Below are 15,304 nucleotides of genomic sequence, written 5' to 3'. Positions count from 1 at the left end.
ATAAAGCAATTCATATTGACAAAGCAATGCCCTAGATTGGGAGTCTTATCAAATAAGTGATCTGATCCTTATTGTAATTATAATTTGCTCATACTAAAGGGTTTTGATCTGGATCTTTGATGCTGGGTTTTTCCTCCAAGAGGGAGGTTTTCCGAGGGTATATTGTGTGTTGTGTTTCTTGTGTGTTTACATTTAAGTTAATTTCTAAGTTTACTTAAATCTGATCACTAAAACTTACATTTTTTGTTATGCTAAATTCTAGTTAGTTGGTGTTCCAACATATTTGTATTAGAAGAATAATTATCCAATAATACATGTTTTCGAAGAATTATTGTCTATCAAGATATATATGATCTACATACATCATAAAAATAAATATAAAAAACGAGGTAGATCATTATTTCAATTGTTTCACACACTCTTTAATTAATGATAATAATTGTTAACTGAAATTAATTCGATCATATATATTGAAAAAATTATTGTCTATCAAAATATACATGATCTACAAAAATATATATATATATATATATATATATATATATATATATATATATATATATATATATATATCATTTCAATTGTTCTACATACTCCTTAACTAATGACAACCATCGAGCAATCTGAATTACAATAGTTCATTTTCTTTAAATATATATATATATATCATTTCAATTGTTCTACATACTCCTTAACTAATGACAACCATCGAGCAATCTGAATTACAATAGTTCATTTTCTTTAAACATGTAGACTTGGTGAAATTCCTAAATACTAATAAAGTTTTTTGCTTTTTCAGCCTTTCGATAACCTTTTTACTCATTTCAAATCAGGACTTCCTCGGCTGTCGTACCAAAGCGGAGATTTTTCATGCGACCGCCATATTCATGTTATGACATGGCAATCAGCAGCACACGCAAAATTTTCTGTTTTTTTAATCTCCTTAAGAACCTTTACACATTTACAGTGTGACTCAAGAGTCGATTTCAGTAGCGATTTGGAGACGGTTGAAAAGATTACAGAGCTAAAAATGGAAGCCAAAATGTGGCTTGTCGTAGTCTATTGCTTGGTGGGTATTTCACAGTCAATAGTTCTGGGGTCGCCAAATTTAGCAGTAGCTCCTCTCTCCAGAATTGCCTTTGGGTCCTGTGCTAACCAGAGTGCACCTCAGGTATTTTCTTTTTCACTGCCTATGTCGACAAATGACGAATGACTGCAAGTTTTTAAATTGAATTCAATGAGAATTGTGTTCAAACTAAGCAATTATTTTCCTCACTCGGAGGAAAATATAAAGTTAATGATGGCATACTTTTGGATATGGGACCATAGCTTTTATAACGAGCTTTGTTCAAGCTTAACTAAACCACCCAAGTTCTCAGACTAAGGAGTCTCTACAATTCACCCAGGATAGAGGAACTGAAATGTCTACCTGGCCTCAAGAAGCTTGAAAATGGTTTAGTGTTTGGGAAATTCCCTATTTATGATTTTCGAATGTTTGGTGGTTATGTGCAATAGAGCATGTGGTCGCGGACAATTTTTACGGGTCATTTTAAGCCAGAGTTTTAAGAATTAAGTCGCCAGTTAACTAAAATAAATAAAGAGAAATATCGGCTTAAATTTGCAAATTATGAAGCTTAGCGAGTCTGATTGTTAGGGAAAAATTCTATGTTAAACGAGCTTGAGCCATAGCAGTGTTGCGGGGAGTGAATAAACGGGAAGTTCACCCTTCAGAGCATTTATCAGATGCATCAATTGCCCAGTGGACCATTAATGTTCATCAGGGAAGGCTGTTGTGAACCACTAGGAATGGGCCATGAAGGCCGACTCCGTATTGACTCTTGAGTCTTGACACAGCTGATTCTAGAAAATGATTTAACATAATGATGCATAGCAGATTTCCCAATTGCATAAATATTAGTCTAATTTTATTTTTTTTGATATAGAAAACCTGGTTTAGGTCCAGGAAGCGTAAAAAACAATTTGGAAAGGCAAAGCCCAGCAAACCAGCTAAAACAGCCCGGTAGACAGAGACAGGACAGAGCCCAAAACATGAATGAAGACCAAAACAGCTTGTACAGATCAAGCCAACACCAGAGACAGCATAAGAAGGCCGCAGTGAGAGAATCCACGAAAAAGAAGAAACATATCAAAAGCAGCCCCCAACAAAACGCAACCACCACAGCCATCAAGAAGAGGAATGCCCCGCCAAGCAGCCGAGATCAAGTTCCAGAATTGGGAGGATGTTCTTTGATATCATCCTGGATCAATTTTAAGACAGGCTAAACAAACTCTCGAGTCCAAACAAATGAGTTGGGCGAATCATTATCCGCCAAACCGACCGCCTTATTGGCAGTCCAATCAGCAACCTGATTGCCAGACCTTTTAATGTGGTAAAATTTCATCTCTGAAGTCCTGAGCCATTTGCATAATCCTTTCAACTATAGCAGCCAACCTCCAACTTCTTACTGCCCCACCTTTAGCAGCCTCAATGACAAGCTTCGAATCACCCTCGACCAAAAGCCTGTCCCATCCTCTACTCAGAGTAATCTTCATTCCTTCCCATAAGGCTATGTAATGTCCCATTCCCAAACTAAGATTAGTTCCCATAAGCATTACCCACTGGGATCATTCAAATTTGAGAAGTCTCCCATGGAGACAAATTTGTAAATAAGATTCGAAAAGAAACCAAACAATCTTTACGATCATTATACCAACCATATCCGAATTGGCGATCCTACAGATCAACTGAGGCAAGTATCAATTTATCAAGGATGGATAGAGATGATAGACTATGGCATTCTAACGAGCATCGATTAAGAATGAAGATCAATAGAGGAGAAATTAATCAAGTGATTAGTTAAGAAATGATTAAAGAATTGTATAGTGATAATGATCAACATTCCTTAATGGTATTGTCAAGTATAATCAGGCATATTTAATCGATAAAGTAGAAAGAAAGAACAATCGATATTATGCAGAATCAAGTTGGGTAATGACAGCGATTCTAAGATGGACTTATGATGATTCAGGGAAAGTTACCACTAATCAATTGAAGTCTAAAGGATGCGTTGGCATATAGGGATCAGATATTGATTATAAGGGCAGCGATTAGTGAAGTCTAAATCGATAACAATACTTGCCATGAAATGGTGCGACTAGTATTAAGGAAAGGAGACAATGATCAATAGACATGAGACATGTCTTTCGGATACAATTCTTCAATCATGAGCGCCTGAAGAGATATTAATAGGGGATCATAAGTCTCTTCAAGACACGGAAGTTATTAATCTGGTTTCATATTCACAGCACTCACGGAGCCCTTTGGTCAGCCAAGTAAGAGGGGGGGTATCATCCACCCCACAACAAGGTGAAGTGCGCACAATTAGAAAGTAATAATCAGACACAGCGCTGCACTATAGCATTAGGACTCACAAATGGAGTATGAATTGAGAGGTTACATGGAAAGAAATGAACAAACAACTGAACCATTACTTCAAGCCCTTCAAAACATAAATGATATTTTAACCAAAGGCGTGAGAGGGAAGATACCCACAACCAATCCAAGAACAACCATGAAACTACAACAGGGTCAAAATCAAGCACAAATGGACCTCCCTTCTTAACCAGGGACAGACCACCAGGAGAAAATAGGGAAATTCACAATCCTAATATGAGGGAGCTTGCCATAGAACATGCAAGACTAGACCCTGAAGTCAAAAGGAGCATCCCTTTTGTAGCCTATTGTGAGGCAGCAACAAAGAACCTTCCCAAAAGAGGAAATAACCTAAGCAAATTAAAACCTACAGCATAAATTAAGAAAATTAAGCATACTAGTTTTGATGGGACAGAAAAAATCTCAGCCCGTGCTTGGACTAAAAAATTAGAAACATACTTGACCCTTAGCCCCATGTTAGAAGAAGAGGCCATCACATTTGCCATACTACACCTAGAAGGAGTCACCCATGATTGATCACTCATGGATCATAAGAACATAAAAACTTATAATGCATTTAAGAAAAGATTAATAGAAAGATTCAAACAAAAGCATCCCCAAAGGCACTTTAGGGAGCTAATGAGGATAAGAGAAAGGGGATCACTCGAAGAGTACGTGGCAAAATTTTAAAGGCTAGCAGTCAAGGTACCCAAGATATCCGAAGATAGGCTCATCTACCTATTTGTGGAAGGATTATCAGACACCACTTGTGGATTAGCAAGTGCCTTGAATCCTACTACACTACAAGAAGCAATTCTTAAGGTCACAAGGCTTGACTCCGCCCAAACAAAGGAAACAAGTCACCATAAGAGGGTACCACCAAAAGATAGTCATTTCATTGAGGAGGATGGATGCAACACACCAATGGATGCAACAAACCATATCTTTCCTATAATGATCAAGAAGAATTAAAGAAGGAATGGAGAAGAGGACACGTTTGTAAGCAAGATGAAACCAGCAAGGAAAAGGTAAGGACACGTTTGTACGCAAGATGAAACCGACAAGGAAAAGGTGTGCTACAAATGCCAAAACGAATGGAGACATGGACACATCTGTAATCTGTAGGATCTTAAGCAAAAGAACTTATGTATCAGATGTAATGAAAGATGGGAGCTAGGAAATAAATGTAGGAAGAGAAGCCAAGCCCATAAAATTGAAGCCACGTCCATTGAAGAAAAAAGAAAACAAAGGGAAAGAACAGAAAACACATGGAGTTTTGTGGAGGAAAAAATCTAGGGGTTACAACACCCTTGCATCCACAAGAAATAGTTAACTTGGCAGATTTAAACTTTCCATAAAACATCACATAAAGGTGCAACAAGCTGTTATGGGTGAACACCATTAATGGAGTTAGATACCTCATATAATTGAGTTAATGATTTGGCCCCAAGAGATGGTTTTGGTCTTGGTTGGATACTCCTACCTCTTGTGGATTGGTTACTTCGAGAGATGGTTCTGGTCCTGGTTGGATGCTCCTGCCTCTTGAGAGTAAGGTGAATTGGCCCAAGAGATGGTTCTAGTCCTGGTTGGACACTCCTTTCTCTTGTGGATTGGTTAATCCAAAAGATGGTTTTGGTCCTGTTTGGACGCTCTAGATCTCGTGGATGAAATGATAGATTGATTGGCCCAAGGGAAGGATCTGGTCCTGGTTGGACGTTCCTACTTCTTGTGGACCAAGTGAACTATATCTACATATGTCCTTCTTGTATCTGAATATATCCATGTCTACTTCATGTTTTCATGTTTATACTCCGAGCTTTTAAGTGTATTCTTTGTGTCTTCATGCATTCATGTGTATACTTTGTGTTGATTCATTGTATACTTTGTAATTTATTTGGGAAATGACTTAGTTTTCAATAGCTTGAGGCCAAAGCAATCTTGAGTGGGGAGGACTATAATGTCCCATTACCAAACTAAGATTAGTTCCCATAAGCATTACCCACTGGGATCATTCAAATTTGAGAAGTCTCCCATGGAGACGAATTTATAAATAAGATTTGAAAAGAAACCAAACAATCTTTACAATCATTATATCAACCATATCCAAATTGGCGACCCTACAGATCAATTGAGGCAAGTATTGATTAGCATATTAAGGAAGTTTACAAAGGCATCGATGGTTGATAAGGAACAACAATGATATCAAGGATGGATAGGAACGATAGACTATGGCATTCTAATAAGCATCGATTAAGAATGAAGATCAATAGATTGAATTAAGGAGGAGAAACTAATCAAGTGATTAGTCAAGAAATGATTAAAGAATTGTATAGTGATAATGATCAACTTTCCTTAATGGTATCGTCAAGTATATTCAAGGATATTTAATTGATAAAGTAGAATGAATGACTAATTGATATTATGCAGAATTAAGTTGGGTAATGACAACGATTCTGATATGGACTTAATCGGTGATTAAGGAAAAGTTACCACTAACCGATTGAAGGCTAAGGGATGCGTTGGCATATAGGGATTAGATATCGATTATAAGGGCTGCTCATCTTCTTGATGGATTGACTCTACGTTTTCTCCATGAATTGGGGAAGGAATTTCCATCTCTACCAATGACTCATCAATGGCCAATATGTCATTTATGATTGTTGATGCAATAGAACGAGATAGTTCTAGCCATTGTTTCTTCTGAGTAGGTCCTTCATTCACAATTGCCTTCCCTTTCTTTTTAGTACTTTCGATTGGCCTGCACTTTGAGATGCCTCTGCATTTGAAGAACATTCTTCTGCTTCACCCATCAGGTTACAAGTCAAGGTTATATTTCTCTGTCTTAATCGATGACTTTGCTGATCAACCAACCACCTAGAATATTTCACAACTGGCCGCATCAAGGTGGTCAAGTCTGCATGCTCTGGTTTTGACCATTTGATAGGAGAAAGAGGTGCATACTCATCAAAGCTAGGCTGAGTATATTCTGCATTATCCTCTAGCTGATCCGACGCAAGGAAAGGTCTAGTCATTTTGATCAAGCTTACTGGCAGTCTAGATGATAACCTTTTCTTGATGTCAAATTCATCTGCAACATTTGCCCAAAAATCCTCTATGTCTGAATCTTTCTCCATTCATTGATCCAATATTGTAGTGAGGATCATAATTAGCTCTGGATCGGTAGAATGTAAAGGGATACCACTACATTTCTAGCTTGACACTTTCAGTTGCTTGTGCTGTTGAACAAGACTCTTCCATATTTCCAATAAAGAATGGAAAGGATATAGCTGCTTTCTGTCTTATTCTTTTGAAGTTCCGATATGTTTCTAGTTGTTTGAGAACTTCAAGTAGGACCATCCTATTGGTTGGATAGATCGGAAGTCGGTAAGGATGACTGTCAAAACCTTGAACTCTTATGTATGTAAATTTCAGAAATTGGATAAACTAGGATCCATACTTGTTGATTAGACTTTTGACTTTAGGAGATAACCTTTGGTGAGTTCCTCCTTGTAATGTCCTTGTGATGTACATCAGGAATGCATCATTGACTCGCTTGAAATGGCTCTTCTCCTTAAGTTGCAGCTGCGGATAATAGTCATAAGACTTGAATTCATTTTCTCTATTGCCAACTACACCTTTGCAGATCAGTCCGGAATATTTAAAATTCCTGGCCAATGAGTAGATAATGTAGGAGTTCATGTAGAATGACTTTGTCTTCTCCAAATTTATCAACTGTTCATGAAGATTGTTGTTGACTATGCGGGACCAATTGAACATCTTGACTCTTGAGGTAATTTCATCAATGAAATAGTACATCCACATCTTGAATGGCGCTCCTTGAGGGCTGCCCATTACCCTATTCAACAGTAGGATGATATCACCATATTCCTCTTTGAAGTATGGGCGCAACAGATTCTTTGGCACTTTCCCTTGGGGTCTTTTCTTTTCTAACCATGACTTATTAATATTTGCCGCATAGAGTTCAGACTGGTTATCATATATCTTTTTGGTATCTTCTTTGGTCTTGTAGGAGGTTTTATTCTAGTTTGGAACTCCAAACGTCTCTTGAATGGCTAACTCTGAAAGATTAGCTAAAACCCTTCCATCAGGTGCAATGATCTTTCTTGATTTTGCATTGTAGTGTATAGCACACTCAACTATCAGCTCAACACATTGTTTAGCCAGTGGAAATCCAGCTGCTTGGACGATGCCATTTCTCATCATCCGGCAAACAATGGGTGTTGGCAGGTGTCCATCATGCCCGTACATTCTCTTTTTGAAGTCTTTGAAATCCACATGCACAAGGTCAGTGTCTGTGACGTTCTTTCACTTGGATTTGATCTTTGATTTTGTATGCACTCCTTTACTGGCATACTTCATTGGTGCTTTTTTGGAAGGTGCTCCTTTGGTGGTCATTAACATGTATAACACATGAAAATTCAATATTATTTTCAAGACAACTTGCTGATTTTAATTCTGATTTTCAGACCCTTTTACTTGAAAATTTTACTTTCAGCTTGTCAAAAAGCTAAATTTCTGCGAAAAAGTAGACTGAAAGTGAGGAATTTGTCCAAGAAATCGATAAATTTGATGATAAATAAGATAGAAAGGTAGTCAAATTCAGATTTTAGGTCTTCAAAATTGATCTTATGACTGAAATCTACCTTCAATTCTGAAAATACTGTCCAAAACTCAGAAAAAAGTACTTTGTTTTATCTTCCCAACACTCGGAAAATTTTACTCCTTCAAAATTCCTCTTCAAAAATCAACTTTCACAAAAATTTGAGAGAACTTTTTCTCAATTGCTCTCCAAATTTCCAACCTGAATAATGAAAGTGACTGGTTGAAAATATATAGAGTTAAAGGATTTTAAACTTAGAAGCTTCATCTTTGCTTTTTTTTTTTCTAATTTTTATCATTTTTTTGTGTTTTTTATGTTTTAAATATTTCCAAATTGCAAAGTTTATTTCTCTCTCAAAATTCCATCCTTAGCTATAAAAGCAAGGAATCTTCTAGAACTTTCTTCCAAATTCCAAAATTCTTGAATTTTCGAAAATCTTTGTAAGTGTTGAAATTATTTTCCCTTCAAAAATAATTCAAGTGTTAGAAAATATTGAAAATATTTGAAGTGTCCAGTTTATTTTCCAACCCATTTGTTGATCGACCCTCAATTTCCTTTAGCCAATTTTTTGTCTTTCGCCATGGCAAGTTGATCTTCATGTCTGATCATGTTTGATCTTTGAATCTTGGGCGAATTTTCATGTCTGGCTTAGGCATCTTCACATGTTTCATTTATGCCTAGGCAAATTTGGAATGTCTGTGTTCGATCAAACTTTCAAGGTGTGTGGACAATTTACCTTGGGAAATTTTAATTTCTTCTTCAAAGTGTGCTTCCAAGTTGTTTGGACAATTCTCTTTCAACTTCGTTTTTGCTTTAATTTTCTTTCCCTTATGTCTTTCTTGGTCTTTGCCATGTTTTGGCAAACTTTGTTTTAATCTTTTTCCATGCCTAGTGGACTTGGACTCTTGTGTGCCAACTTTGTTTTGCTTTAACCTTTTTCTACATGGCTAGCGGACTGTGCTTGGTCTTAACCATATTTTGATCAAGAAGAGGGTAGAGTTTGAAGCATGTTAGACATCTCCTTGGGGCAGACTTGGAAGACATCATGCCAACTTTCTTTAGCTTTAATCCTTTTCCATGCCTAGCAAACTCCAAGTGTTTTCTTTCCAAGGCGGACTTGAAGGTGGACAAGACATGATTGTTTTGATTTGCTTTATCTTTTGCAACCTTTCTAACTTATCAACTTTGTTTAGCTTTTGCTTGGGGGACCTGGGTGTGGACAAGACATGGCGGACTTGGAGAGTCTCATGCCATCTTCCATCTAGCATGGGCAGACTTTATGGATATTAAGACAATTCCCTTCTTGCCATCCTTTTATGCCTTGTCTTGGACAATTTTAACCATGCTTTTGTCTTTGCCAATGTCCTCTTGCAACCTACTTGGGTGGAGTTTGCCTTCCATCTGTCATCTTTCATGTCCCTAGGTGGACTTTGAATCACTTTGGACAAGTTTCATCATAGCTGGGCGGAGTTTGTAGTGCATTGGGCAAGCAACTTTGTTTTATTCTTGGTGGACTTGGAAAGCTCTCTGCCATTCCAAACTCCTTGCTTTCTTCTTACTCTCAATCCTTGCCTTAGCTTTATTTCTTTGCTTTTGCTTGACTTCCCTTGGGCTTAGTGAACTTTGCTTAGCTTGTTGCTGACTTAACCCTAACCAAAGGTAGGAGTTTAATTAACTCTTGCCAACTTGTGTTTGTGCATGGGCAGAGTTGGAAGAAGTCTTGCTAAGGCGGAGTTGAGTCTTCCTTGGACAAGGCGAGATTCATGCTTCTTGTGCCTTGGCGGGCTTTGAAGCTTCTTAGACACGACGGGGTTTGACAATGTGTTGCCATCCTTGCTTCTTGCCATACCTTCCAAGTGTTGGGCGAAGTTTAAGGAAGCTTGGACATGCTTCCACTTTGCATTGTCTTTGCCATCTCTTCTTAACCTTGGTGGACTTTGCTTGGTCCTTGCCATGAACATGTCTTGCTTAAGTGAATTTTACCTTTATACCATGAATTTTGATCTTCCATGCTGCTGTTATAACCTGCTATGTCAAACTTGGATCTGCCATATCAATGCTGGATTATCTAGAACAAAACCCTAATTAGGGTTTTCACCTTGCTTTTTGCACTTGGAGACCTAATTTCTCAATTCTAAGGACATGGGCATTGATCATATGGCTAGAGGAATGATCTTTTGGAATAAAACCCTAATTAGGGTGTTTACCTACTTTTTACACTAAGAGGCAAAAAATTTAAATTCTGACAACATGGGCAGTGATGATATGACCTGAGGAGCAAAACCCTAATCCTACTATTGAAAAAGCAGAAAAAAGAAAAAAACGAAAAAAAGCAAAAAGCAAGCCCAAAAACGCTGCTGCCCGGATTGTGCCCAAAGTGCCAAAAACAAAACTTTCTATTTTTAGAAAAAAACAAAAAGCAAAAATTCCTAAAAGTAGGAAGTTGTCAAAAATGACCCAAAGCAATTGCAATCCTCGTCCTTCAAACCTTCTAAGCACTTTGACAACGTTCAAACACAATTCTGAGCGTGATTTCACTATTTGGCTTGGGATGACTTCAGAAACTCTAACTAGTACAAAACCCTTCTAAGCACAATTCTCAGAGAAAATGGATTTATGAAACTGCAGAACTAGGACAAAACCCTAAAAAGCAAAAAACAGGGGGTCCCCATCTGCGATGGGGCGATGTGTGAAACAGGTCACTACAGGTACCATTACTAATTTCATTTCTTGTATTGAAATATACATATGTAATCAAGAATCAAAACAATTACTAAGAATTGCTTACTTAAGCAAATTGAAGTTGACTTCATAGCATTGGTTGCAAGCTATAGTTATCTTTTTGAAGACAAATTCTAAGTATCACTAAAAGGGACATTATAGGCTAAGACTTCGGCCAAATTGTTGGTATCAGTTTCAATCCCAAAGAAGTATATTCCTTTAGGTTGACCTTGATGATCACGAAAAATTCCTCCACCACTGGCCCTACCAGGGTTCCCCTTAGAAGCACCGTCAAAGTTAAGTTTTATCCATTGTTCATTTGGTCTTAGCCAAGTACACCTAGGCCCAGGCATGAGAGGTTGCTCCTCCTTGCCCATCTACTTGAAAGTAGGCCAGGCATTTGCCCACTCCACTTCCCTGTAATCCACCAGCCAACTCTCCTTACTATGCATCATTCCTAATTTAGACAATGATAGCTCAATGATGTCCCATAGCCTATCGACACCCTTAGCTTTGTCTTGGAAAAGTCTTCTGGCATGTTCCAACCATAAGCTCCACACAATGATGGCTGGAGCAATATTCTAGATAAACTTGAGCCCCTTAATTTTAATGTTTAGAGACTAACTTTCAAGAAGCTGGTAAATGGAGTTAGGCACCACCCAACGTACCCTCCATCTATTACAAAACCTAGTCTTAATCAAATATAAATAATTTCAATGGATAAACAAATGTTCCAAGCTCTCCTCGGCCTTGCAACACATGACATATATAGAGGGGCTGATGTGGCCAAAAGCCTTCAACCTATCCCAAGTGAGAGCCCTACGCCTACAAACTATCCAAAGAAAGGCATTAGCTTTCAACAAACCCCAACTGCTTCAAATCCTATTTTGCTCCTCTGTATTGACAGAATGACCCCCAACAAAGATCTTTTAGTATGTAGCTGCCCTCCTTATTTCCCCGACAAACTCTCATATCACCACTATCAATAATAGACCATTTATTGATACGCATATGAATCTCCTTGCAAGCCTGAGGGAGATGAGGAGCTTGTGAATGAAAATTAATCCATGTTCGCTTTCTTGGAGGACCAACCATATAGTTTTTGGCAAGTGTATTATAGTAGTCTAAGTTTTAATATAAAATGCAAATAAAGTTATTTACATTTAAATGGATCAATTTTCAAATAGGTAAATCTTGGGCGAGTTTATGGGTCATCTGGAATATACCTTATAATTGTTGCACCACATACTCACAATATGTTCACTAAAGTCACATGATGCCTTATAAGGTTAAAAGGTTTTGAACGTGAGCAGGCCCTTGTGCACAAATATACCTAATACAGATTGAACCTCTAGTCTTTGCAAGCAAGTCTCAATAACGTTGTTAAGTTTTACTCAATAACCTCCTTGATTCACTCTACTTTTGGAAGATGAAAAGAAAAATCATTTCTATAAAAAAACAAAAACATTTCTATACAACACTTGTTGGGACTTGCCTAGAATCAACAAGTCCCAAGGCGAGCCACACTTGGTGGACTTGCTAGATTCACTAAGCCTAGGTGTGTCTCAACTTTAAGACTTGGCCATTTAAATTTTTTTATTTTTAAATTAACAGAATTTCAATGCTAGTTTGATTTAAGACATGCCCATCTAGGATTAAAAAAATATGAAAATGGTGTGTGTTGTGAAGGTCTTTGTGGTTTTGAAGGTCTTCATTTTGGCTTGATGGCAAAGGCTCCACCCCTCGACTGCACCCTATATCATGACAAAGAACATGCTAGGGGCGTTTCTACCAGACCCGTACCAAGGATGGTGCCCCTTGACCCTGTTGGGGGCATTGTGCCTAGACCCCCACAAAGGGGCATTGCCACTTGACCTTGTTGGGGGCAGTGCCCCCAAACCCCGCAAGGGGCACTACCCCTCAATCCCATTTATATGTTTCCCCCAAACCCCCATCGAAACATAATTCTAAGCAAGTAATAGGCCAAGGATAAATAATGATCATAAAAATCTACAAGATACATATCCCTTGTGTAATGCCTCCTTCTCCACAGTGATTAGTTTAGCTGGCCATTAGCCTATTTCGGAGGCTCGTAGGCTAGTCGGGGGCAATAATTAGGGTTTCCTATTTTCTAGGAGGATTCTTTGGTGTTTTCAGGGGTATATGTGGGAGTTTGACAGTTTCGATTTTGGATTCCTTCTCGGTTTTCAGAGAGCTTCAAGATGCTTTGACATGCATCTGCATCACATGACTTTGTTCGGACTTACTATTTTTAGTAAATGCGACGGCTGCTCAGAATGTGGTTAAAATCACTTTGAAAACACTTACTATTTTTAGAAGTATACTATTTTTAGTAAGTACTATTTTTAGCAGGATGTCAGCAGGCCTGTTTAGATGGCTATTTCTAGCAGGTCAGTTTGAGCAGTTGGTCTTCCAAGCATTTTTTGGTGCTATTCTTGGCAAGGGTTCTTCAGCTCAGTTCAGTGACTATTTCTGACAGGGCAATTCTCTCAACTTGTTTCCCCATATCCTTGGAGCTTGTTTTGGCAGGTTCAGTATTTGATGAAAAATGGTGTTTTAAATTAAATTATAACTTAAGGCGAAAGTTGGGCAATTTTTTTAAAGTGATGCCTTAAGTTATATTGATATCTAAGTCATTTAATTATATATTGGGCGATTTATTGTTGAATAAAAATACTTTCTAAAGTGAAATATTAATAAGGCAAGATGGACGCCTTATGGAAAAATAAGAATTTTATAATATATTTCACGTATCTACCTTGGATGCCACATTATGACTTTATTGTCATTAAAGTATATTTGCTCCTATGAGAAGGTCGATTTGGAGAAAGGAGAAATGAAATGTAATTTCAAAATAATGTGAAGTGAATGTGCTTTTGGGTTTGGCGTTCATTTGGAGGGAATGTGAATTTGAATTTGGAAACACAAAGTCTATAAATAAGAGTGTCGGACTCTTGTTTTTGGTATCCAAGAATTTTTATAATGAAATGTTGCCAAAATGCAGAGTGAAAGCTTCGGGGAATGCTTACCTCCTAGCCATAGCTTGATTTCTTGCTTGCAATACAACAACTAGTCAAGCCAGAGACTGCTCTTCATTCAGAGGAGTGGATTGAAGATAATGTTGCAGATTTATATATTAGATTTCTGATTTTTGGTACTGTTGTAGTGTGTTCTTGTTGCTAGTCGTCGAGTGTGCTGAAGTGCATTTTGGGTCGCAGGTCTCAGTGTGTCATTCTCCTCATTCTGGGTATTTCATCTATCTTTCTTTATGGTTTAGGCGATTCATTTTGCAAGTTTATAGAGCTTAAAATGGTGTTTTGGATTTTATTTTTGCAAAATCATACCTTAGCTGGCCGTACCATGTGGCTGAGCGCTTTGGAATGCGTGCATAAATTATTAGGGTCCGTTTGCCATGTTTCGTTGTCTTAGGAATGATCGCCTACCTCCTAGTGATCATTTGCTTTCAGTTTCGTGTCATTTGGTTAAAAATTGGGTGAGCTGTGAGTGTTTTAGTGGGATTTGGTGTTGCTGGTCTGTGTGTTTTCAACGTGCTAGGAGTATATCAGAATTAGAGTTTTTGGTGTTTGGAGTTGGTTTTGGGGTGTGTGAGTTCATTGGTGTGAAGAGAAAGAACTTGGTTTCATTTGCAGTTGTTGGTCATGTTATTGCACTTGGTTCATCACTCTTAAATGCTATGATTCACGTTGTAATGTTGGTAGTAGTACTAACAACAGTTTCTATTGTTCTTTCTTGTCCCACTACATAAGTGGAAGAGGCTGGCCTTGTCGCCTATCTTTGGAATAGTGATTTCCCTTAAATTGTAATCCATATTGTGCATTGTAAAGCTGATTAGTAGTACTAACAACTATTTAATTGGATTATTGCTCTTAGTCCCACTGCATAAGTGGAAGAGGCCGGTTTTGCCGCCTATTTTGAATATTGTAATTTCATTTGTAGTCCTCCCGCTGCATAAGCGGTAGAGTTGATTGTAATTTCATTTGTAGTCCTCCCGCTGAACAAGCGGTTGAGTGATTGCATTCTTCAGTTCTTTACCTTGTCCTTGGCTGGTTTCCTACCAAGTTATTGCATTGTTTTCATTATCTCATTGTATAAGCAGAAGGGGTTGGCTTGCCGCCCGAAGATTGTAATCATTTTCAGTTGTTGGCATCTAATGATCCCCTCGACACTGTATGCTAACACCATCCTAGATTGGGCTCTCGGTGATCAGAAAGTGGAGGGTTACTTTCAGCAGCATTTGGTTTTCATTTCCTAACCATAACAAGTGTTGTGTTGAATGTAATTGTAGCAAAAAATATAGAAAAATTAAGGGGGATATTACACCTTGTTGCAAATCTTTGCATCTTCATAGTCAAAGTTAAAATCAAAGATTATCTTGTTTCATAAATTGGACAATCTGTTTAGTACACAAGGACTGCCATAGGCAAAGTTGGCGTGCTACTGTCATTGTACTATTGAGTACAAGTTAAGTCATAGTTGGAAAGAAATGC

General features: G+C 37.8%; 1 protein-coding gene across 4 annotated transcripts in view; it reads left to right on the top strand.

The window, feature by feature from the left end:
* Window positions 1-767: 767 nt before the first annotated feature.
* LOC131042706 (uncharacterized) overlaps window positions 768-15,304 on the top strand; it is a 77,328-nt gene continuing 62,791 nt past the window's right edge. Inside the window, exon 1 of one of the 4 annotated variants that reach the window (XM_059220044.1) lies at window positions 768-1,171. In XM_059220044.1, the coding sequence (XP_059076027.1) occupies window positions 893-1,171 (279 nt within the window). In that variant the 5' untranslated portion in view covers window positions 768-892. The remainder of the gene's footprint in view (window positions 1,172-15,304) is intronic. The other 3 variants (XM_057976033.2, XM_057976031.2, XM_057976032.2) reach the window with 3 other exon arrangements.

This window comes from Cryptomeria japonica, chromosome 4, assembly GCF_030272615.1.
Source record: "Cryptomeria japonica chromosome 4, Sugi_1.0, whole genome shotgun sequence".
NCBI classification, from domain to species: Eukaryota; Viridiplantae; Streptophyta; class Pinopsida; order Cupressales; family Cupressaceae; genus Cryptomeria; species Cryptomeria japonica.
The sequence above is the reverse complement of the archived record's forward strand: the minus strand, read 5'-3'. Positions and strand labels throughout refer to the sequence as shown.